The 24,737-nt window shown below is 41.9% G+C and overlaps 1 protein-coding gene across 4 annotated transcripts in view; it reads left to right on the top strand.

Moving 5' to 3' along the window:
• Positions 1–24,737, top strand: part of GBF1 (golgi brefeldin A resistant guanine nucleotide exchange factor 1) — a 126,971-nt gene that overhangs the window by 78,302 nt on the left and 23,932 nt on the right. For all 4 annotated transcript variants that reach the window (XM_066619154.1, XM_066619153.1, XM_066619152.1 and 1 more), the window contains 20 exons: positions 103–314; positions 3,901–3,999; positions 4,551–4,745; positions 6,048–6,234; positions 6,617–6,754; positions 7,388–7,473; positions 10,294–10,496; positions 11,926–12,049; positions 12,983–13,108; positions 13,770–13,852; positions 14,063–14,299; positions 14,442–14,535; positions 15,819–15,995; positions 16,417–16,481; positions 18,537–18,660; positions 20,577–20,648; positions 20,992–21,086; positions 22,007–22,160; positions 22,915–23,137; positions 23,629–23,786. In XM_066619154.1, coding sequence (XP_066475251.1) covers positions 103–314; positions 3,901–3,999; positions 4,551–4,745; positions 6,048–6,234; positions 6,617–6,754; positions 7,388–7,473; positions 10,294–10,496; positions 11,926–12,049; positions 12,983–13,108; positions 13,770–13,852; positions 14,063–14,299; positions 14,442–14,535; positions 15,819–15,995; positions 16,417–16,481; positions 18,537–18,660; positions 20,577–20,648; positions 20,992–21,086; positions 22,007–22,160; positions 22,915–23,137; positions 23,629–23,786 — 2,852 coding nt within the window. The remainder of the gene's footprint in view (positions 1–102; positions 315–3,900; positions 4,000–4,550; positions 4,746–6,047; positions 6,235–6,616; positions 6,755–7,387; positions 7,474–10,293; positions 10,497–11,925; positions 12,050–12,982; positions 13,109–13,769; positions 13,853–14,062; positions 14,300–14,441; positions 14,536–15,818; positions 15,996–16,416; positions 16,482–18,536; positions 18,661–20,576; positions 20,649–20,991; positions 21,087–22,006; positions 22,161–22,914; positions 23,138–23,628; positions 23,787–24,737) is intronic.

The following is a 24,737-nucleotide window of genomic DNA, read 5'->3' as shown; positions in this document are numbered from 1 at the left end:
GTGGCATTTGCTTCTGCCTAGATTCATTTTGTGTATTATTGAGTGGAAAGGAGCAGCAGCAGAAGTGCTATTGTTGTGAACTTCTCCTTGCTTTCCCCCTAGGAACAGCATTAGTCCCCTATGGGTTGCCTTGTATCCGAGAACTACTCCGCTTTCTCATCTCCCTCACAAATCCGCATGATCGCCACAACTCAGAGGTGATGATTCACATGGGTCTGCAGCTGCTCACTGTTGCACTGGAGTTGGCTTCTGTTGCTAACTTTCCATCCCTTCTAGGACTTGTGAAAGAGGAACTATGCCGATATCTATTTCAAGTAAGTTTAGATTCCTTAAATGCTCGCAGAGTACTTTTTCTTTGTTTTAGCATACTGTAGTACAAAAAATACATACAAAAGCATATGTAAACCTTTTTTTGCTTTTACATAATATAAAATGCAACCCTCATGATTTACATTGTTTTTATTTCTAATCATATAGCATATTGGAATGATTTGGATGAAATACTCATGTCTAAGCCTTCTGTCAGAACCTATAGAAAATCATCATTGATTCCCTTACCTTGCATATCTTTCCAAAATCTTGCAGGGATCTGATGTTTCAAAATCTTAGTTAAATCCCTACTCTTTCAAGTCATTCCTGTTTAGTTTGGTTTAAGCAATTTCTCAAATCCTAAGCAAAGCCTAGCATTGTAGTGGTTAACGTGTATAAGATTGGAGTTGGATACTGACCTGGTTAGCATTTCACAAAAGCTAGTAGACAAAGTTTTGGCTCCACATGTGTCTTGTGTGAAATATCTCATTTAAGGTGTTCAGAACTTTTCTCTAATGTCTCCTACCTCTATTCCATTTCCACCATAGAAGACTAAAATTTAACTTTATTCCGATGGTTCTCAAACTTTTTGACCCCAGGACTCACTTTTTGGAATGACATTCTGTTCCGGGACCCACTGGAAGTCATGTCATGGCAGGAAGTGACATCATCAAGCAAATAAAAATAATTTTAAATAATTAAAATAAAACAATTAAATAAGGGGAGATGAGATGGGGAAGCCAAACCTATTCAACCAAGTGAATTCTGTCTGTAGCCTGCCTGTAAAAACCTTAACAGCCCCCCTACTTAATTGAACAGCCCAGTTCAGTTTTAGATTTTAAATTAAGTTCAATTTAAGGGGGGAGGTGGGACCAGCAGAACTCTACTCCACCGGATTCTGAACTCCATGTCAGGCCAGAAGGCAGAATAGCTGGTGCAGACTTGAGAAGCCCCATTGCAGAGCATTGCACTTTGAGGAGACCTCCTGCAGCCTCGGCAGAGCAGCCAGCTTTAGAATTGGGCTGCCCAATAGTGACTTACTTTGAACAGTGTTTCATATTTCCAAGAGCTTCTTAATAATTATGCCATTGTCTTTATAAACTTTTTCTCTTTTTATTAATACATAACAGATCTGGTTTTGTATTTGCCAAACCATTTTAATATCCATTTTAACACATTTGCTTATCTTGGTCAGTCATGACTCCCCACCACCTTTACCCTCAGATTTACTTGATTTTGTCTTATTACCTTCCTTTTCCCTCAAACAGATTTTAATATAATTTGCTGCTATCTCTTCAATAGTTTTGTTACACTAAGAGGTGTAGTTTGTAAGAAAACATTTGCCTTCGGTGTTATGTTCATTTTAACTGTACAAATTCTGAAAAAAATTAGATGCGAGTTTTGCCACACTTCTATTTCTTCCTGAATCTTTCAACAGAGGGGTTTAAAATTCAAGATATACAAATGCTTAAAGTTGTTTCCAATTTCATTACTAAGTATGTTATAGATTCCTTTTGTCTAATTTGCTTCAAGTAACCAATTTGTTGCTTCAGTATCTTCTGTTTGATAATCAAATGCTAATACAGGTCCAGCCTATTTATACACTGATTTCTTATACACGGATTTGACTCAACATGAATGGCCCCTGCAAATGAGAATGAGTGTGCTGATCCCTGGAGAAGGGAAAAAATGTACCCCTTTAAAATCAGTTTAAAAAACTGAACAGTCCTTTAACAATAGCCTCGTTAAGATGAGAGGGAGAGAAAAGGGGCAGCTGGCTTACAATTCATCAGTCCTTCTCTCCCCAGTGGACCCTTCCCTTCCCCCTGAGCATGTGAAAGAAAGGTGATCCCTTTGCATTGGTGAAGGGAGGGGCTGAGTGTAAGCTCTCAGCTCTTTGTAAGCTCTTGGAGGAGGACTGATTGTTGGATTGTCTATTTAAGGACTCTTATCTTACATCACAAAGGTCAGCAAGGCTGTTTTGGAATCAACAGAGCAAAGAAACTTTGTTTTTTAAATTGATTTGCTATAGTTCGTTTTTTGCCATCTGTCTTGTCCAAATATTCAGACTCCCAATGCCCACTTTTGGCTAATTAACACCCTCTTTTATCTTTAGAAACAACAGCTGTGGTGTGCAAAGAAATGAACAGATCTCCTTATCAGTTGAGCAATTAACCAAATTTATTGCTACAAACATATACTTATTCCCTGCAAGTCCTCTTGTCCAGAGGCTTTCCCACCCACTTAACTTAGTGGGTAAAGGTCCAAAGCTTCCAGTTCAAGTCCACCCCAGCTCAAAGCACAGTTCAGTCTTCTGCAGCAGAGTCCCTCCTCTGTGTCCTCTCCAGCAGAGTGTCTCCTTCAGCAGGGTCCTGGCAATCCACTCTTCTGTGTCCTCCAGAGTCCTGGCAGTCCCCTTCTCCCTGTGTGTCCATCCTGTAGGTTTGGGTCCAGGTAGCTCTGTCTGGGCAGGTAGTCCTGCTCCTTCTGAATCTGCCTTTTATCCTGCAGCCCCTTGTTAAGTCCAAATGCAGCTCAGCTGTGAGCTACTTCATTAGCTCATTCAAAGTCCCATCAAGGTCAAATGAAGCTCAGGTGTCCATCCAGGTCTCCATTGGCCTTGATTGATTACAGCTGTAGAGCCAGCCCTGCCCTTCCTAGAGCTGTCAAACAGCTGTCAAAACATGGAATCGCTGTCAACACCATATCGTCCACCTGATGATCTTATCATCTTCCATTACACCATCCATGAGTGAGTGCTTGGAATGGAACCCATGCAAATAGTCTCAACCTGTATTTCAGTTTTTCTAATATTCGTCTTATAACCCAATATTGAATCAAACCTGACTATAGTAGGTTTTAATTCCAATGGAGAGCATTGCACATTTGTAAGTTATATCAGGACATAACCCCAGTTTATGTTTATTATTTGCCATATCTATTCCTTGAATTTTCCTAACTTGCAGAGTTCTCCTATGTATTAGGCAGTAGCAATTAAATCTTGTTTGTTTTTACTTTGGAGCAAGGGTGCCCAAACCCCGGCCCTAGGGCCACTTGCGGCCCTCAAGGACTCCCAATCTGGCCCTCAGGGAGCCCCTAGTCTCCAGTGAGTCTCTGGCCCTCCAGAGACTTGCTGGAGCCCGCGGTGGCCTGATGCAACTGCTCTCAGCGTGACAGCCAACTGTTAGGCCTCTCGCATAAGCTGTGGGACGAGGGCTCCCTCCACTGCTTGCTGTTTCACATCTGTGATGCAGCAGCAGCAGCAAGGGAAATGCTGGCCTTGCTTTGTGCAAGGCCTTTTATAGACCTTGAGCTATTGCAAGACCTTCATTTGTTCATATAAGTTCCATCTCTAATACATTCACTTATGTATATTTTTTTCAAATTTGAAATGTAAATTAATTCTTTTTTCCCCAGCCCCTGACACAGTCTCAGAGAGATGATGTGGCCCTCCTGCCAAAAAGTTTGGACACCCCTGCTTTGGAGGAATCTCCTCTATGATGATTTGAGTTTTGGATAGCTTTTCAGTTGGGAGAGGAAAAGGAATAATTTTGCATTCATGACCTTCCAATTTTTTTATTTTTCCCCTAGTTGCTGAGTGTGGAGCGACTCAATTTATATTCGGCCTCTCTTAGGGTTTGCTTTCTTCTATTTGAGAGTATGAGAGAGCACCTAAAATTTCAGTTGGAGGTGAGTTTTTTGAAGTGCAGCTTTTTCGGGTTTTTGGACAAGATTATTTTAAACAACTTGGTGTCTTAGTTTCATAGATGTGCTTTTCTACTACATAGTATAGAATTCTATCAAATAATTTAGGAAACCGGGCTTATCCTTGTGTTGCTATATGAAGTATTCAAGCTCTTTCTTTCCCTAGTGAATGTAGAGCAATCTCTAAGATTGGATGTGCCTTCTCCTTGTAGCAGAAGGGATCCAATTTTATGTCTTCTAGGAAATGATGCCCATACTGACCCTGTTTCAGAGATGGAAGGCAGGAATTTTGGAAGATGCTGTTTCAATGTTTACATTATTTGTTGTAGTACATTGTTAGCTGCCTCCAACATTTAAAGATTGGAGAGGTGGGAAATGAATGTTTATTGTCAACATTATTGTCAAGCTATTAAAAAAAAACACACTAGTACAAATACTGTGATAGTACTTATGAAAGTGCTCTCTTCCTCCCATGAGATTATGAACTTTGGTGCCTTTTGCATGCTATATCCTGAGCTATTCTTTGTCTCTACCAGATGTATATAAAGAAGCTGATGGAGATAATCACTGTGGAGAACCCTAAGATGCCCTATGAGATGAAGGAGATGGCACTGGAGGCCATAGTTCAGCTCTGGAGGATCCCTAGTTTTGTCACTGAGCTCTACATGAATTATGATTGTGACTACTACTGTGCTAACCTGTTTGAAGACCTCACCAAACTGCTCTCCAAGGTTCTGAAAAAGAACTACTCTCTTTCTTTCTTTCTTTCTTTCTTTCTAGTAGTTGCAAACATTTAAACATGACAGAAAATAATGCTGTGACTCAAGGGTTCTCAAGGTATGGGTTTTGACCCTATGGGGTTACAAGCCACTTGGAAGATGTTGCACTCCCCTGAGAATCCCTAGGTAAGGCTAGGGAAGATCCCTATCTGAAACCTTTTGAAAGCTGCTCCCAGTAAGTGCAAGCAGTACTGGGCTAGATTATTCTTAATATTATTAAGCATAAGATGGACTAATTGTCTTACTCTAGGGGTTCTCAGAGTGTGGGTTGCAACTAGCTGTAATGTTTGGGGGAGGATTACATACATTGCTGTATTTGGGGGGAGGTCATCATAACCAAGTTTGAGAACCCCTGCTGTAACAAGATCTGACTGCTTTTAACAGTCTAATAACAACTGCTGAGTAGTTGCATTCGAAAATGACCTGGACAATGACACTGGAAGGGGGTCTAACCTGTTTTTCTGCATCTTCCCCTGAACATGGTACTTGTGAGACAGTTTGATAGTTTATAATAACAACAACAACAATAACTAGGTATTTATATACCGCCTTTCTGGTCATCGGATTACTCCTCTATTCAAGGTGGTTTACTTAGGCAGGTGTTTCTAAATCCCTCAAGGGGATTTTTACAATCATAGAGGTTCTCTCTTTCAAGAACCGACAACACTTCAGAATGGATCTTTCTGGTTTGGTCTCACCCAATATTCCAGTATTATACCCAATACTACAATATTGTTAGGCTCTCCCTGTGACTCTTTGCACACACACATGCTGTGTTGTCACATCTAGTTTGGCCTGAAATGTGGACTCACACAACATCAAAAACAATTGATGTTCTTTTGTGTGAACATCACATCTTCACATCTCTGTGTGTCTTTTGGGGAGGCACACAGTAAACACGTTCCAGGGAACTGTGGTTGGATCTGGCTCCTTTGTGTATGTTGTCTGCATGTTTCCCTTTCTCACTTCACATACTCTCTGCTGTGGACATTGGTATAAATGCAACAAGCATGCTTCCAACCACAACTATGAATCAGTTTCAAAGTTTAAGTTATATCTGCAAAGTCGGCAATATGTGACTTGAGACAGAAGTAATGTATAGTTTGCTAAAGTGGAAGGATGTTTGAGAAGTAGGATAATGGTATAGATGTTTCTATGGTTGTGTGCCTCTTTGAACTGAATAAAGTTTCCATGGGTATAAGTTTTGCTCAGACTGAGATATTACTTAATGCTTAGCTATACTTGATTTCCTAGAATGCCTTTCCTGTTTCTGGACAACTATACACTACTCATCTACTGTCTCTTGAAGCATTGCTGACAGTGATTGATAGTACTGAAGCCCAATGCCAAGCCAAAGTACTAAGCAGCATTTACCAGCAGGAGAAGGATGCACTAAAACCAAGCACAGAAATTGCCTATAGCATCAAAGAAACAAGTCAGAGTGAGAACCATTTATTTGATATCTTCATCTTAATTCCATTGTCATTTCTCTTCTTCCAGACTGACTTATTCATGCTATCCTGCTTCATATATGCTCAGTCCTAACCTAGATTATGTTGTGTTAAAATCTTAGAAACCTGTCTGTCTTCTGTGGGATTTTTCTCAACAGGTTTTTAGTTATCACTTTTCTTTGTACTCTTCACACATGAATTTGAGCTGCATGGTGATTGTTCTTATTCTCTTAAGTAGCATCAAAGGACAATCACCATGTATCTGAAGGAAAATAAAATTTTTAAGATTGAGTATATTTATAAAAAATAGTAACAACATTGTGGTTTGAAATCCTAATCCCTGATTATTCTAGTTTCCTCTTTCCCCTATAGTTACTGAGGAGCTGCTGACAGAAGGCAAATCCCCCAAAACAGAATTACCAGATACATGTCCACCTATTAATGACTGCTTGGGGGCTGACCACCCAAAGCAGCAAGATTGTCTGAATTTGGAGGTGGGAAATGATGCAGGTAAATGAGTCTTGAACGTTTATCAGTGTTCACCTTACATGTCTTTCCTTTTTTTGTTTCCTTCTTGCCTATCTGTAGCTATAACTTGAATTAGAGAAGCATATAAATAATGTGCAAGTATGTTTTAGTTTCTTGGATGCAGTAGTTGTGAATGGATTTGGATAAGGATGATTAAATGTGACTGAACAATTGATACATTATTCCATAAGTAGCTATATGTTAACACTGTATCCTATATCCTGTAATGTGTAAGAAAGATATGAGTATCCCTTGCTCCTTCTGCCCACATTAACGGTGATTCCCTGCATTCTGTTTTTATAATATTCAGAAACAGAAAGATAGGTAACTTATGTTGCATGTAAAGGAATAGGAGGTACTTGTTTATATATTTGCTTCCACTTTAATCTGTGAAGCTGTTCTTTGTACGTTTGCAGCTAAATAATGAGATCATATGTCCTTGTTGACAAATACTCTCCCACAGTAGTAGGACTGACAAAGAAAAGCAGTACTGCTGATTGAGGATGGGGGGGATAGGGAGCGAGAAAAAGGAATTTATTCAACCTAGCATAATAAATAGTACTAGCTTCTGGAAAGAATCAATTATGAAACCAGGTTTTATTTTGTTTTTTGTAGAAAAGACCATCCCAAGGAAGCCTACTCGTTTTTCCTGCCTTCTTCCGACAACACAGGAACTGATAAAGATTAAGAGTAAAAAGAAGGTATGACCTATTCTAAAACACTTACATAAGCAAATACTGTCCATAATACTGATCCTTCTCCAGAGAAGGGAAAGAAGATGGTGGTAAATCTGAATATGCCAGAGGGAGAGGCAATTCTTTAATTGCTGTTTTGAAAGCACAGAAACAGAAGGAGCCAAGCTGATGTCAGGAGGTAAATGGCAGGGAGCAGCATGAAAGAAAAGAACAAGAGGGGACATGGAGAGAGAAGGAGGGAGAAGTGACTATGGAAATGAGATCATGAAGACATTGACAAGTTACCTTATTATTTTATTTATGTAAAACATTTCTAGGCTGCTTTTTCAGTGTTTAAAGCAGCTTACAAAAATGCAGCTAAACTGTTTAACAGGCCATGTTGTGGTTCTTATGTGGTGAGGTGGGCCACTGGAGTTGTGCATCTATCTTGACTGGCATAACATGCAACCCCCTACCCCAACACATAGCTTTTAGTAGATGCATTCTCTTGTTTTTCAACCCCAGTCGAAAAAATAGCAGAGGGAGAAATAGTATAGAAAAAGTTGGGAGGAAAAGGAAGATCTGCCATTTTCAATCTTGGCAGCTTGTGCTGTAATTGGAATTGTGGATTCATTTGTATAGCACTGATTAGAGTCTACGTCTCTCTATCATTTGGTGCACGCAGTTTAATTAACACATGAGGACGTTCTTTGCTCTGCTTGCTGTGCAGCTTCTTTTTTTGAGTCTGCATGAAGATGATGGTATATTCTTAACTGAAGTTGCTACTCTTAAAATTCTGAAAGCCTATAGCGAACAATTGAAAGCTTATGTTGCAGTGACCAAAATATTTTCCTATCTGGAAACAAGTTTTGAGAAGCGAACTTTTGCTAGACGAACAGAGGAAGATGATCTACTGTACATATCCATAGAAACTGGTGTCACAGTCACCAGGAACGTTGTTTCCTGCTAGTGATGGGCAGTAACTGAGGACTGACATTTATTCTGGTTCTTTAGTAAAGTTCACGTAGATGTTTGTGTTGGATTTCTAGTCACACAGAACCTTTTAGTTAACCCTCTCTTGGGTAGCTGCGTATGACTTTATCCTCTTGTGTTATGCATTCCTGAGTCTTAGGAGCCCAATTCTGGTAAATATGAATAATAGTGCAAATGCACATAGTGTGTTTACTCAAGAATTGGTTGATTTCTTTATACAGATTGTAAAGATGAACTTGTTGCCTTCCTGCTATATTTTCTAGACCTTGTGATACTTGTGGTACAATACCTATCTGTTTTCCTTTGGGGGGGGGGGAAGGCCAGATTTAATTTATGAACTTAACAGTATTTGAGTTTCAGCAGCTTGGATTTCTAATACGTTTGCTAAATAATAAGTATGACACAAGTATTTGAAAACATAAACCTGGTCTGAGACATATACTAAGTTGTTGACTTCTGATATCCGTTCAGTGATGCAACAATCTTCAACAATCACAATGGTAATGGTGAGCCAACAGCCTTATATGAGAGAGCCAGGAAAGGGAGGCAGGCAAAGATGCAATCACATATATTTGCTTTTTAAAACTGTGTTAATTTTATGGCTCTGCAATGAAAGGGCCGGTCTAATTTTGAGAGATACCAGGGGAGGGCTAGTTGCTTTTTATATCATTCTTTGCTTGTTGTGAGGTACAGTTGTGAGGGGGGGGGGGAGAGAAGAATGGGAACATACTGAAGTGTAGATAACATTTTAAACAACGGGCTGCCCAATCCTCACTTTGCTCTGGAGCAGGCAGGCTGGCGGGCCTGTTCTGCATCCAAGGCAGAATTGGGGCTGAAAGCTGCTTAGGCCAGGGCAAAGGGAATTGCTTCCCCTTACCTGTGTCATGCTGCAGCAGCCCCAATGGGTCTACTCGGATCTGTGCCACCTAAAGAGGTGGTGCAGATCTGAGCTGCCCAGGACTGGGATTAGGATCCAGCATAAATGCCTGATCCTGGCCCTGCCCCTTGCATACCTCTCGCTCGCTGTTCTTTATGTGCTTTATGGCACTTCTGTGACATTTTGGCCAGGCACAAGGGACTTGCATTGGTCCAAGGGCGTTCTAGGATTGCACCCTAATATTGATTCTCATATAGAGGTGTCTGGCTTTTTAAGCTCTGAGCAAATAATGAAATATAAAGGCATCATGGGAAATGAAAAACCACACTGGTTTTGAATATTTACTATTGAACAGTATGTCAGAAATTTAGCAGAATAACCGTTTTATTTAATAGAATAAAAAAGATTTGAAATCATAAGCCTTGAAAATATCAAGGATTTAGTATCCGTGTGTAACATTGTATTGGGAATCATTGTGAACCTTAAGAAATATGAAAATTAAACCCCTAATTTACTTGAACCCAAGATATGGGACATAGTGTAAATTCTGTAGTATGGGAGTATATATGGAAGCATGCAAAGGTGTTTTGTTCTATACCAGTTTGAGGAAAAATTGCTACAAAGTGGTGGTATGGTGGGACTTTATATGAAATAACAGGTTCATATGACCCACTCTGATCAGTGGGATGTCCTGCATGTGCTTTAAATGATAGAATTATTTGTAAATTGAAGTTTTGATTGGAATTGTTCTGTTTTGTGAGTGTGGTGGTGGGCTGCTTTGAGGGGACTCGAGTTAGAAAGTGGGGCTCAACTATATAATTTTATTATATAGTTGAGCCTATATGAGCCTATATATAGTTGATAGCATTAGTTTATCAAGCCCCCTTACAATGTAAGCAAGAAATTGCACTTTATTTCTATCATTACCTCCACTATGTAGGATGTTTTGATTAATTATATTGATTTGACTTTTTCAGCTCTTGATAAGTGGTTCAGAACAGTTCAACCAAAAGCCAAAAAAAGGGATACATTTTCTGCAGGAGAAAAACCTTTTGGCTACCCCTATGGATAACGATGAAGTGGCAAAGTGGCTGCGAGAAAATCCTAGACTGGACAAGAAAATGATTGGGGAATTTGTGAGTGACCGGAAGAATGTAGACTTGCTGGACAGTTTTGTGAAGTGAGTAAAAATGCTCCTTACAGAGGATTCTTTCATAAATAATAAACTTTAGGAAACCAGCTTTAGGGAACCAGCTTGAAGAGACTTCGCACAGAAAAATGTGAACAAATGATTGGTTTTAAAGTAGATGCATTTGTGCCGCTTAGAGAGCCTAGTCTGCTTTTTGCAGGAGTATGAGTTTGTTTTCACTTAGGTGACAGATGTATAGCAGTTAAAGAGATCCCCTAAGCCAGGTCTTCTCAAACAATCTGATGTGCACAATCTAATATGCAATTAGACCTGTAGTTTTTTTTCCAGTGTGCCAAGGACTGGTACCATATTCTTGCCATATTGTATTTGCATAGTCTTGGGCATCTTCATAGATTATCAACTTGTTGCACACTGGTATGTGCTAGTGGGCAGAGAAGGTGAGCTTGACAGTAATGCTGAGGAGGTGAAGCTCCAAGACAGTTAGACCCCAGAGGCCTTTAAGTTCTAGTGAATTGCTGCTTTTTCTCTTCTACTAACTGGGACAGAAAGTTTGGGGGAGTTGAATGCTTCAGAGAAGTTTGGTGTTTGTGTTTGATGTAAGGAAAAAATGTGGAGGCTTGCTTGCTTGCATTAGGTGGAAAGACCTGTACCAATCAGCACAGCACAAAATTCGCTGTGAAATGGCAGCGGTCCATGGATCGCACTTTCAGAAGCACTGCTCTAAATCTCAAAGTCGCTTAGGCTTATACTCATGGAGGGCTGCAGCTTGCTGCAGGGAGCCCCAAGCAGGGAGCCTCCACAGGGCTCCTGAGGCTTAGAATGTTTAAATGGAGCGATCACAAAGCACTTCTTGTTTGTGAATGCAACTAGGAAGTGCTTTGCGATTGCTCAGTTTGAACTTTCTAAGCCTCAAGCAGCTCACCAGAGGGCTGAGCGGAGCTCCCTGCAACTCCTACAACGTGCTGTAGCCCTCCATGAGTATAAGCACTCCCTTACACTCTCATTAGAGACACGATTCTGGGGGTTGCTTTGCTGCCTCTCTCCTTCCCCTACCCCTTAAAGAGATCAGGGGACCTTTACATTACATTGGTCATGACCCACCAATTTGAGTACCACTGCAATAAAGGTTAGAGTAAATTTCAGCAAGAGCTACAGAGGCTGGCTTGACTCTGTGGCATGACTGAAGTATTTTGTAGTGTGAAGTTATACTAGAATGCCTGTCCTTATAGTAAGCTGTATTTCACAGCGGCAAGTGTCCTTTTTGTCTGCTTCTTCTAAGCCTTTGAAGAAGACATGAATACAGCAGCCTAAAGAAACCCAATTCTTTTCCATAAAGTCGCTGCCTGGAAATGCCTTTTTTTTTTTTTACTGTAGCCCTCAAAAGTTTTGGGGTGTGTGCTTACCTAGTGTGCCTACTCCCCTTTAACCAATTTGTCTTGTCTTCTTGCTTTCATTTCAGGACTTTCATTTTCCAAGGCTTACGATTAGATGAAGCTCTGAGACTCTATCTAGAAGCTTTTCGGTTGCCAGGGGAGGCTCCTGTGATCCATAGGCTGCTGGAAGCCTTTACAGAACATTGGCGTGTAAGTTCTGAAAGAGTTGACTTTTGTTCTTTTGTGCCCGCATCTGACATAATTAAAGCTACACTTATTTAACCTGCTTCACTTCATGCTTTGCACTGAGGCTACCTTGATGGGATGCACCCAAGGAAACAGTTGCTGGAGAAAAGTCCACACCCAACGGATTCTCTTACCCCACCTCCCTCAACATTTGTTCCCCCATTCTGGCAATCACGGGCAGGCCTACAAGCCCCAAGATTTCTTTTTGAGAAATGGCACTATTTGGGAAATGCCCAGGACTCTCACTCTGTATTGGAAACCTTCCCTGAATGTGATTCCATTCCTCTTTCTCAAAGTGAGTTGTGGGGGGTCCTTGGGGGGCAGCATAATTGCAGTATAGGGCATCAGTTGCCAAACTCACAACCATTGTGCTGTGCTAAACCGGTCCCCATTAGGATCTGTACTTACTGTTTCACCATGCGGTTCAGAAGAAGTCCCTCCATCTTCATTGCCCAGTGCGCTGGGCAGTCGCGTCTGTAGCCCACTGTCCTAGCAGGTGTTGTACCCGGATTTCCTGGCAGATGCAACTGTTTGGATGGTTGCACAAAGATGGGGGGGGGGTGTTTCCTGTATATAGTGCACCAGAATGGTAAGCACTGCTCACACAGGGGAGGGATCCAGCAATTTGCTGGATCTGGCCTGCAGGCCATGGTTTGGCAAGTGCTGGCATAGGGTATGAGGAGAATTAAGGCTTTCTGTGCTCATATTTAATCTGTTTGCAGCAATTCAAGCAGGCATACTTAGTTGAGCACCTCTGCTTTGTATTGTTGCCCCATCCATAATGGACACTGGAGCAATGCAAGTCTCATTATCTAGACTGGTAATGGTATAAATATGGGTTAGATACCATATTTAAATGGACTGTAATAATTCTGACTTGTATTGTTTACTTTACAGAAATCAAATGGATCTCCATTTGCTAATAGTGATGCTTGCTTTGCCCTAGCCTACGCAGTAATTATGCTTAACACTGACCAGCACAACCACAACGTTCGCAAGCAGAGTGTGCCGATGACGCTCGAGGTGAGATCTGACTTCTTTACAGGGTCAGTTACACCCTGCATGTCTATCCTGTTGGCATTGTGCAACTGAAGCGTATTCTTCCACACTTACCTCTCTTTTTGCAACTTCTACCTGACTTGGAGTATCCTAAAGCATGATAATAAGATGTTCCTCTGAAGTGTGTTTTTCCTGCAACTCATGATAAAGTTCATCTGGATTTTGTTGATAAAATATTTTGACATTAGTACCTAGCAGTGCATGGTGATAATTGTGATGCCCATTTTGAGGAGGTCATGTAGAATGCATCTCAGACATCAGAGTTATAACACTTGCACTTCTCTCACTACTCCGGATAAAAGCTTGTAAATGTTAATCTTAGGATCATGCCTTAGGGCCCAGTCCTATCCAATTTTCCAGTGCTGATACAGCCACAGTGCAGCTCCAAGGTAAGAAAATAAATGTTCCCTTAACTCGAGGAGGCCTCTGTGACTGTCTACCCCCACCCACCGCAGGATGCAGCGCACATCCCATTGGCACAGCTGCATCAGTGCTGGAAAGTTGGATAGAAGTAGTTGTGTTGACTCCAAGGCTCCCATTATATTGGAAAACCCACTTTACTGCCACATGTTCCATTTGAAATACTTATACCCCTTGTGGTGGTTTATGTTCCTATAACTTACAGGAATTCCGAAAAAACCTGAAAGGTGTAAATGGAGGCAAAGACTTTGAGCAAGATATGCTGGAAGATATGTACCATGCCATCAAGTAAGTGTTTGGAATTTGCCATTGGAGGGAGTGAGTGCTTAGAGAGCTGTTCGAATGATGAATCCAGTCTCTCTGACACTCAGCAGAGTCTGAGATTGTTGCAAACAGCTATTCACAGTTCATTAGATATTGTTTGATATTATTGTTGAAGTCCCAATGCAAAAGATTAGGAAAAACACTTGATTTTTAAAATGCCATTTTGTCTGATAGAAATGAAGAGATTGTGATGCCAGAGGAGCAGACGGGTCTAGTAAAGGAGAACTATGTATGGAGTGTGCTGTTGCATCGTGGGGCCACTGATGAAGGAATTTTTCTGCATGTGCCACCTGGAAGCTATGACCATGATCTCTTTGCTATGACCTGGGGGCCCACTGTTGCAGCTCTGTCTTATGTTTTTGACAAGAGCCTTGAAGAAACTATCATTCAGAAGGCTATCTCTGGTTTCAGGTAACCTTCCTTCATTTGAAAGTTTCTGTTGAATTGTCCAGTTGAATCCAGTATTGGAGAGTGGTGTGAGGGAAGCTGACTTGGAAAACTTACAGATGACTCAGTGTGGTTCCTGTTAACATTTCTTTCATTTGACTTTCAGAAAATGTGCCATGATTTCTGCCCATTATGGCCTGAGTGATGTTTTTGATAATCTCATAATTTCCCTCTGCAAGTTTACAGCCCTCAGTAGTGAGGTGAGTCTGCAAATGAAGTGAGATAGGGTGAGGATTTCAAAATCTGGTTTATGCCCAAGTATGGTTAGTATCTTGGGGCCGATATAGTGCTGCACAAATACTAATACCAAAAAGGGAAGTAGGGAGAATTTGAGCAGGGGAATGGCAAAGGAAGAAGAGGAAGAGCATGATGCAGCGGAGTACTCCCAGTCCTCTAAGAAGGAGGTTAGGGATGGTAGTAACTACACCAACCTCCAAGGGGGGCTTCACATATCCATGTACATCACTTGGTTGGCTGTCCCTTGTGTGAAATGAGTCCATGACAAGTTTTGTATTTGAAATAAAGTTGTATCTTTGGTGTTTTGTTAACATGTCAGACTACTCCTGCTAAACTGGAAGTGGGATAAGGGAGGTGAATGTGAGGCAGAGGTGTCTAGCACAGAACTCTTCTCCTGCAGCAGGAATTCCCTTGGTACTTAGACCAGTGAGCAAGTCTGACCTAGAAGATTTTCAGTAAGGGTCCTATTATGTCTTGCAAAGACTAGCAGCCCACATGATCCCAAGATCAGCAGTAAACCATTGAAATGCAAGGTTTTAGTAGTAATCATAGCACAACATTTCTATTAGATCACCATAGTATGACATGATGCTTTGCAGAGCAACATGAGCAAAAGATAAAATCTATATTCATGCAGGGGGCAGCGAAGGAAAGGAAGAGCCAAGGGTAATGAGGGGTGAATATGGGAGCAAATGGGCAAGGCTTTGTATGTGATCATTACAATGGAAGATGACATTATCAGTTGCTATGTGAAGTAATCAAAGAAAGGAATGCTTGGTGGGGGGGAATTGATGAGATGGATAGAAGAGGGAGGGTGGGATGGAGAAGTTAAATGGGATAGAGAGGTTGATCTGAGTGTCATTTGCGTATTGTAATGGACCCAGGCCACCTAAAGCTTTTATAGGTGATAACCAACACCTTAAAGGAAGTCTGACAGCAACTATCTTGGGCTAGAATTGGCATGATACAAATCATACGGCTGCATTCCATCCAAGTATAAACTTCAAACTGTTTTCAAGAGCAATTTCATTTATAATACATTGCAGTAGACAACCCGTGCCAAAGTGCAAATGATGGTGGCAAAGTTCTTGTCCCTCAAGACAAGAATTGGGGATAAGTACCCTATTTATCATCCACCAGCCTGGATGATTTACCTGAGGCCTTGAGCTGCTGTTTTCTCTGTAATTGAATTTTGACTGGCTTAAGAAAAGAGGATTTTCTAGCATCTTCTCCTTTTCACTTGCAGTCTATTGAGAACCTGCCGACTGTTTTTGGAAGTAATCCCAAGGCCCATGTTGCAGCAAAGACGGTGTTCCACTTGGCTCATCACCATGGTGACATTTTGCGGGAGGGTTGGAAAAACATCATGGAGGCCATGCTGCAGCTTTTCAGAGCAGAGCTGTTGCCAAAAACCATGGTGGAGGTAAGGAAATGGATGTTGAATAACAAACCATGTTGTAATTTCAAAACTAATAAGAAAATGTGTTCTGCTGAAGAAATAGAGGTGTGCAAGATGGGGCAAAGCTCAGAATAGTGTGTAAAATGTGAAAATCATTCTTAATAATGGTCAAAAAGAAGACTTTTTAATAACGTTTTCACTGAATTTGAAGCAGCCTTTGTTTAGCTCAGTTCCAAGAATATTCTATCAAAGGAGCAAAAGCCTTGTTTTTGAAGGGTTGAGTTTTTTTATTTACAGTGGCTCATAGTATGTTATGTCAAACAAGAATGCGCCAGTTATCCATGTGCTGACTTTAGGTATGGAGAGAGGGAATTAGCACCCCCCCTCCAAAAAAAGTTGGCATTATACAGTGTGTTTTTGTTCACAGGTTTTGTTTTGTTCACAGGTTGAGGACTTTGTGGATCCTAATGGCAAGATCTCCCTGCAGCGTGAGGAGACACCTTCCAATCGGTAGGTACGGCCTGTGGTCCCAAAGTGTGTAGCTGGGGCAAGATGTGCTTAGAAGCACGTCACTGGAGTCACTTGGTGGTGGCTTCATCACTGAGTGCTGAAAAAACTAGGAAAGGGAAAAAGGATAGTATTGGGATAGGGTGGGGCTTCAAGTGGTTGAGAAATTTAAGGACATAGGAGGAAGGTGGGGGGTGGAGGGCCTGGAGATGGAGATGCAGTGAGGAAAAGAGACAAAGGAGAACCAGGAATGGGGACAACGGGGCAGAAGGAGAAAGGGTAAGTGGGGAAAATGCAAGGACAAGCAAAGTTTGAGGGTACAACAGAGGAGTATTCCAAGGTGAGACCAGAGAAGGCAGAAGGATCATAGGAGGGGGTTGCTGGGAAAGTGCAAGAGGCAGATAAGGTCAAAGTGATGGAGGAAAGGAACAAGAGACAAGGGAAGGGAAAAGAAACAGAGTAAGCTGTTCAGGCTGGACAAGAAGTGTTGGAGTTTGGTGCAACTCCGTCTGCTGTCCAGAGGTGGCAGGATACTGTCCTGAAAGGGTTAAGCCATGGCCCAGTGACCCTGTACTTTACCTGTCCCCTTTGGATGACCTATGTGGGGGTGTGGCCCAGACACTATAACCTTCCCTTCTGCTCCGTGCACGCCCTCTCTTCCTCAACGAACACTGACCTGACAAGATGGGTCACAGCAGGGCTCTGCTGGCGACGCCATCTTGACCACATGGCACGCAGGACAAGGCAGCTCCAGGGCCTTGTTATCTTAAGTTTAGTGTAACCTCTGATCATAATCAGATGCTGTAACATATGCTTCTATGGAACCATGAGTAAATGACTTTCTTTTGCAACTTCAACCAGCCATTGTCGTTTGTCCTTCTTGATTAGCAGTCAGCAGGGTGTGGGAGCTTCCCTGGGGTTGATTCCCAGCAAGGGGGGGGGGGGTCTGCTGCTGAAGCTACTCTGCTTGCCCCCTAAAGAGGAAACCAATTTTTTAAGATTCCTCCAACAAGAAGCACCCTTGCTGCCAGGTTATGGGTAGTCCTTAGGAAGATTTAGCCCCCTCCTCCCCTAGAAGACGAAATCTGTGGCCAGGTATTACATTTGCCCAGGAAAACCGTGAACCAACCTTTGAGACTGCAAAGCTGGATCTAACAGATCTTGGTCACAACCTACCCTGTCAGGGAATGAAGAAACTCCCTTTGGGAGATCCCAATGAAGGAACTAGGTGCATAAGAACTACAACAGCTAAAGGGAGGGAGGACTGAAGATGTTTTTTCTGTCCAAACAAACTAATCTGTAATATAGCAGCCAATAAAAGGGGTTGATAGCATCATTTTTGTGTTCCTTTGATCTTTTGTGCTCCCCTTTCTCCACAATCATGCACTGTCATGTCCTACTCCATGCCTTATGATGTGAATGAAGCAGAGTGGGTGGAACCCTTTAAGGTAACCCAGCTAGCATGGCACACTAGCAAACATCCTCTTCTGTTGTTCAATACAATCCTGTTGGAGGTCAGAGAGAACATATTAGTCTCATTTTTCCCTGGAGAGTTCCCTTCCCAGAACTCACCTGAATGACAAAAATCTCACTATAGCAAATCAATTTAAAAAACAAAGTGCCTTTGCTCAGGTGATTTAAAAACAGCCTTGCTGACCTTAGTGATGTTAAGATAGAGTCATTAAGACAGACAATTCAACAATCAGTCTCTCTTCAAGCTCTTAGAAAGGATTAGCTTTCTTTCACTTGTTGTGTTCAAGGGGAAGGGAGGGGGTTGCTTGGAGAGAGAATGATTGATGGATTGTCAGCTGGCTGCCCTCTCTCTAACTATTGTAAAGGACTGTTTTCCTTTCATTTAAAGAGCACTTCTCATCATGTTGAGATAAAAATCTCTACAACAGTAAGAAAAGCATTTTAAAGGGGTGCATTTTTCCCCTGTTCTCCAGGGATCAGCACATTGTTTCTCATTTGCAGTGGCCATTCATGTTGAGTCAAATCCCTGTATAAAAAATCCGTGTATAACAAGGTTGGACCTGTATACTTTTTTAAATCTTACAGTGGGGAGTCTACAGTTCTAAGTTTTGTCAGCTGGTTAACACTCAGTGGAACAGAACAATCTGGAATGAGGGGGCCATCTACAGAGAACCAGGAAGCAAAAAGAATGGCCCTGGAATGTATAAAGGTAATTCATGGTCAGCATGGTGATGAAGTTGCACATATTGATGAGAGGATGGTGGACTCTGTATGTCAGCACTGGCAGGACAGTCTGTACTTGATAGTAGGGGGGAAGTTAGAGAGTGTAATGGTTCAGGCGTCATGCAAAGTCAGGAATAAACTCTTGATTTGCATGGCATCCCCTAATCTTGGCAGTGTATATTTTTCCTCCCTGCATGAAGGAGGGGCATCGTTTTATTTCTGATTGTGGTTTGTAACAAGCTGAGATGGACAGTGACATGTGAAGTGTGCTATCCTGGCTAGTTAAATCCCAGTTTTTAAAACAAACTACGCTCTGAACCCATGGTTAAATTTTGGCTTCAGAGTGGGGTTTGTTTTGAAAACTATGGTTTGAACAAGCCAGAATCACCTGATTTTGCACATCATGGTCAATCCTGGCTTGTTAACAAATCGTGGTTGGAAGTAGAATGATTCTCCCCCCTCATGTGGAAATGGTGGGGGGGACGGGACAGGACGTTCCTTTGGCTAGAAAACTGTGTAGTTCGCTTATATGTTCCTGGCCTCATGCCTGAACTGGTCTAGTGTGTTGGAGAACATTGGTAAAATTTGCTGCTTGGTTGGACCCTGGCCCATAGGAAAGTGTAAAAGCTGGGAAGTGTATGGCAACTTTGCACAGTAACAACTCTAGTTTGAGTGTTGTTGGTACTCTGCCATCTTCCTAGAGAACATGATGCCAATTCTGAGCTTAACATGCAATTTTTGTACACCCACAATGTTTGTATCGTGTGAATTTATCTGGAAAATTTTTGCTTCTCTCCAGTGCATCAATTGCTTGCTGTGTTTGCTATGGTTATATCCTGCCAAGTTGCTCAAAGCTATGTATTTCCTTCATCACAGCAGTGTCTGGTTAGACTGAAGAGAATTACTTGTTCAAGCATATCCCTTGAAATCCATAACTGGGTATGGATTTGAATTTGGGTTTCCAAATCCAGTCCAGAACTGGAGAGCCAAAAGATGGGGTGAAAATATTTAAAATACATTCATAATTAAAGAATTTGCTTACTGATATATGGAGCTAAAAACATCAGTACTGATAACCTTTTGCCTGAGGAGAAGCCATTATGAGGACAAAGTGGCTTATGTTTCTCTCCATCCATAGTAGATGTAATGCCTCTGATAGTGACGCGCAATGCCCTTTGATATCTCCAGAAAGACATTTTACATTTATGCCCTTCATGGCATTCTCCTGCTATATATGATATGGTAAGCCCGACATGTCATTTTGACAGTGTGCTTTATGCATTTCCCTAGTCTTTCTGACCCAGCCAAGTCAGTATTCAGATTCACAGTAGATGGAAAATCTCAGATAGGTTGTGTTTGTTCAGTTGGTTTTGACATTGGAGAATTGAGGATGGAAACATTTGTGGTGGGTTTTATTAGCAGTGAATGGACATATAGGATGGCTCAAAGGATAGTACTGCACACCAGAACAGGGACTGGGAGATTCCAGATTCTGGATTAGGTGAGTCTGTGCCCCCCCCCCCACATCCAATTTGGAGTTGAACATGAAAAATTTGGAGTTCAGTCTGATTTGCAGTGGATCCAGATCAAGACCTTTTAGAGGGCTCCCCGGGTCTGAAGCATGGAGCATGCTCCCCCAGGTCTGGAGCCTCTGAGAAATTCTCAACAGTGATCAATCAAAGCTATACTGACTTCTGTTAGCTAGCATTCTGCACCTTGACTACAGACTACATTTATTTTTTTTAGAAAAGAGCTGATGCCCAATAACTGAGGTGGGATGAATGTTGTAGTAGAGAAATATATTCTGGACCTGTTGAAGGACCCTGTTGTCTTATGTTCAATGTACAGGCATTGTGCACATGCATTTTCTTCTGATGCTTCTCCCTTTTAACTTATTTATAGCAATGCGATCCAGAGAAGCTGATCACTGAAAGCAAGTTTTTGCAATTGGAATCCCTCCAGGAACTCATGAAGGTGAGGAATGAGTAAGACTTTGAAGTAGGATAGAGTTGTGTGAACTGTATGGGAATGACCATGAGTCGCATGCTCGGTGGACAAGGATTCATCTTGCCCAAGACACTAGGGACGTGCTGCATGCTGTGTTATGCATCTTTCCCAGGAGATTTGGTCAGAAAAAGTTGCTTCTGTTTCTGGGTCAAATATTTCAGTGGAGCAAATGAACTTGATCTGTTGTGGTGCATGTTGCTGCTACAGGTGGTGCTTGAGGGGGGAACAGGCATGTACAGACTACTTGTGGGAAATTCCTATTCCCTATTGTGTTCTAAATATATCTGTGGCTGTCCATTGACTACTTCAGGCGCTGATCTCAGTGACTCCTGATGAGGAAATGTATGATGAGGAAGATGCTGCTTTCTGTTTGGAGATGCTTCTGAGGATTGTGCTGGAGAACAGGTGTGCCATTCAGATATCACCTGATATAGGTGTTTCAGCTCTTAAACTGAATGTTGAGTTCTCTAGTCTTTTTGAACGGTTAAACCCACAAATTACTTCATGTGGAGTGTCTAATCCTTTAGACAGAGCATAGGCAGGAAGCCATGGCTGTATTAAATATACCACATAGAGAATGCAGGATACAAGTTTGGATTATAGTCCTTCATAATGTCCAGTTAAGAATTGCTTGTTCCCATGTTATGGTGTATTCATGGTAAATCCATGTTTTTGAATTTCCCTTTTATATTTGCTCTACTTTCTGGGACCCCTCAATGATTGGGTGGGTGAGTTATTGAGGTCCTTTTGCATAAACTGCTATGCATGAGAATCTTTGGAGGACAAAGGGATATTAATTTTTCTTTTAGTTATGATGTTTGTGTGCTCTGGTCACTCACTCCCTTATCTGATTGTTCTCATATTAGTGCTGACCTGAAGGAGGTTGAAACTGAGCTCATTGTAGTATATGTTTACAGAAAGCTACTGATAAGTCCCTGTGTCACCCCTTCCTATTTTTCAGTGTGCATGCACACACACATATCTGAACTCTAGGTGATTCTCCTTCACAGTTTGAAAACACGGGGCATAGCTTGTTAAAAACATGTGCTCAGTGTTAGAAGCTAACTGAAGGGGAACTGAACACATTTGGGGTCTTGGATCAAGGATGGACAGCCTAGTTGACATGGAAAGAGCATCAGTAACAGTTGCTTCATGGTGTCATCCCCATGTTGTCACCAATTTGAGGGCTTCATCCCTTGATATACATTTGAGTCAGAGAATGAACATGAATATAAAAGTGTGCACTTCTAATTAGAATTGGGGGGGGGCGAATTAGAAGCTGTGTTTGCATATATCTCACCACAATGCCTTTCCTCTTTCTTTAGGGACCGTGTGGCCTTTGTGTGGCAGGCAGTGCGAGACCACCTCTACCACTTGTGTATCAATGCTGTGGAGTATTGCTTCCTAGTGGAAAGGGCAGTGGTAGGGCTGTTGCGGCTGGCAATCAGGCTCCTGCGCAGGGAGGAGATCAGTGCCCAGGTAAAGTGGCTGCAGGGATTTGTATCAGCCTTTTTTGGAGGAACAGCTCTCATGATATGTGTTGTGACTGGAGTATCCATATTGCTGCATGGAAGCAGAAGAGAAACTAGATAAAAGGGGAAGATTGCCAGAATTTGCTCCTGAAGATTCTAAAGCACTAAAGTTAAAGGTTTACAATGTATTTGACAGGCTACTTCCCCACAATAGATGTAAGAGCAGGAAGAGTAGCTTGTGGCATAGCCAAGTTGGTAAACACCTGAGAAGATTGTCTCATTCCTGAAACATGAGCCATGTGAAATGGAGTATTTCAGTAACAAGATTCTTATTTATGGCTCTGTCAGTTCTGAAGTCCAAGATGTAGAATATTTCGAGCTATTGTGTGATGTTTAAGCTGCCTATGTCTCTGATTATACAATGCATTTAAAACAACCAGGATTTTCTTATGGCCATCACTGTATGAACTTGTGACCAAGTTGGGGCTATTTTGGCATCTTGTTGCAACAGTGCCAGGAACCCCCCACCTATCCTTCATAACAGATATTGTAGGAGTTAAAAAATGCTGGAAGTAAATGCAGGAAAAAAAGTTAATTTAATCATAGAACAAGAACATCTGGTATCAAAACGTGCTCCAGTCCTGCCTCTGGTCCTGGAACAGGATCCTCGCAGGAAGTAGACTGATATGTGCAGCAGAGTGCAATGTTGGTGTAGAAATAACCTGGCCCCATGATATTGACCATGGCTTCTTTCTGCGCAGGTACTGCTCTCCTTGCGCATCCTGCTCATGATGAAGCCCAGCATGTTGAACAGGGTCAGTCACCAGATTGCTTATGGCCTTCATGAGCTCCTCAAGACCAATGCTGCCAACATTCACTCTGGAGATGACTGGTACACACTCTTTACCCTCTTGGAATGCATTGGATCAGGTGTGAAGCCACCCCCAGCTCTGCAAGCTACAGGAAGGACGGAGAGTGACACAGGTAAGCTTGGTATTAGCAGAAGTTTCCTGTTGGAAGACCTGATGCCAACCTGTTGGAAGAACAGTTGCTGTCTGTCACTTCTTGCTTCCCAGAGGATTTGCAAAAAAACAAAGCTGAAATTAAACTATAGCCAATTATATAACCAGATTAAAAGTTCTATGTTTGGCTGACATATCAGGTTTATCCTTTCATTTTTACCAACTCCTCTTGCCCTTTGTGCTCAGAGTACAATAGCAGATTAAATGTATTATTTTATATTATGAAAAGAGCAGTTTCACCTTTGCGCATCTGAAATTCGTATCCAGTATCTCTTTAGATGCAACAGCATACTGGCCGTTGAAGCCAAGAGTATGGGAGAGAATATACAAAGCAGGATGAAAGAGAGTTGCTAGAAATTCTCTGTTTTGGGTCCTTCAGAGTTGCCATCAGTGTTGCTGCTTGCTGACATGATAGTAGGTGTGTCTGTATCTGTCTCATTCTGTTTGTTTTAGGGGCTCAGTCAGACAGTGAGATCTCGTATCATCCAAATGAAGCCATCTTAGATCGTGGCTATACTTCTGATTCAGAGGTGTATGCAGATCACAGCAAGCAAGGCAAAATGCATCGTTCTGTCACTGATATGGATGTGGTAAATAGTGGCTGGCTTGTGGTGAGTAATATGGAAAGTTTCTTCCTTCTATATGGTTTTTTATGGCGAGGCATCAACTGTAGAGAAAATTGGGCCTGCCAGCACTGAAGAAACAGCAGAGGCCACGGGTGTTTCTAGTTCAAAACTACCCCATCCATTCCACATTGTGGGCTTCATGAAATTTGTCAGTCAAAAAGACTTGTTCTTAAATGTGCCCCCAACCAACCCAACCTCAAGATGGGTGGTTGGTCTCTGGCAGCTAAGGGCAAGCTTCCCCAGTTTTCATCAGATTGATTTGGAAATAATTCTAGTAAATTCTCCCAAAGTTGAAAAATAGCTCAACTTAATTCTGAGCCAGTCTGAATTCATAGTCCCTCCAAACCAACCCCTCCCTTCCCTATCTATCTAAAGAGCTATTCTGCTCTGGCTTGGACAAAGTACTAGCAGGTTGTAATGCTTGCTTTGTATTTGAGGCAAAGCATTTTGAGCTCGTAAGATCTGTATTTCTGGACTCAGAAACACAAGTCTCAGCAATATACAGTATCCTCATGGATACCAAGGGCAGACTGTATTTTTGTTGGAGTACTTGTAAATATTTTAAAACGTAGTAATTCAATGGCAAGCTCTTCCCTGACACCAGTACTTCTCAACCAGTGGTACTTGAGGTTGTGTCTGTTGGTACTTGTGGGACCCCCAGACTCCTCCAACTTGGAAGCAAGATCAGCGATGCAACGTGACAAGCAGCAGGAGGAGGCTTGGCTAGGCAGGCAGAGTTCCAGCATGCACTTCTTGTGCACTCGGAAAAGCCCTCCTGTCCTCCCTGAGCTTCTTACTGGTGTTCGTCATGTTGCATCTGGCTTTCCAATCTGAAAGTAACTGGCAATGACATCAATGCCAGTTACTTCCAGTGGTACTTCTAATAGGTGGACCATGCAAAGTGGTACAGTGGGGGACAAACATTGAGGAACGCTG

Source organism: Tiliqua scincoides, chromosome 3, assembly GCF_035046505.1.
Source record: "Tiliqua scincoides isolate rTilSci1 chromosome 3, rTilSci1.hap2, whole genome shotgun sequence".
Taxonomy (NCBI): Eukaryota; Metazoa; Chordata; class Lepidosauria; order Squamata; family Scincidae; genus Tiliqua; species Tiliqua scincoides.
Note: the sequence above shows the minus strand (reverse complement) of the source record. Positions and strands in the feature narration are given on the sequence as shown.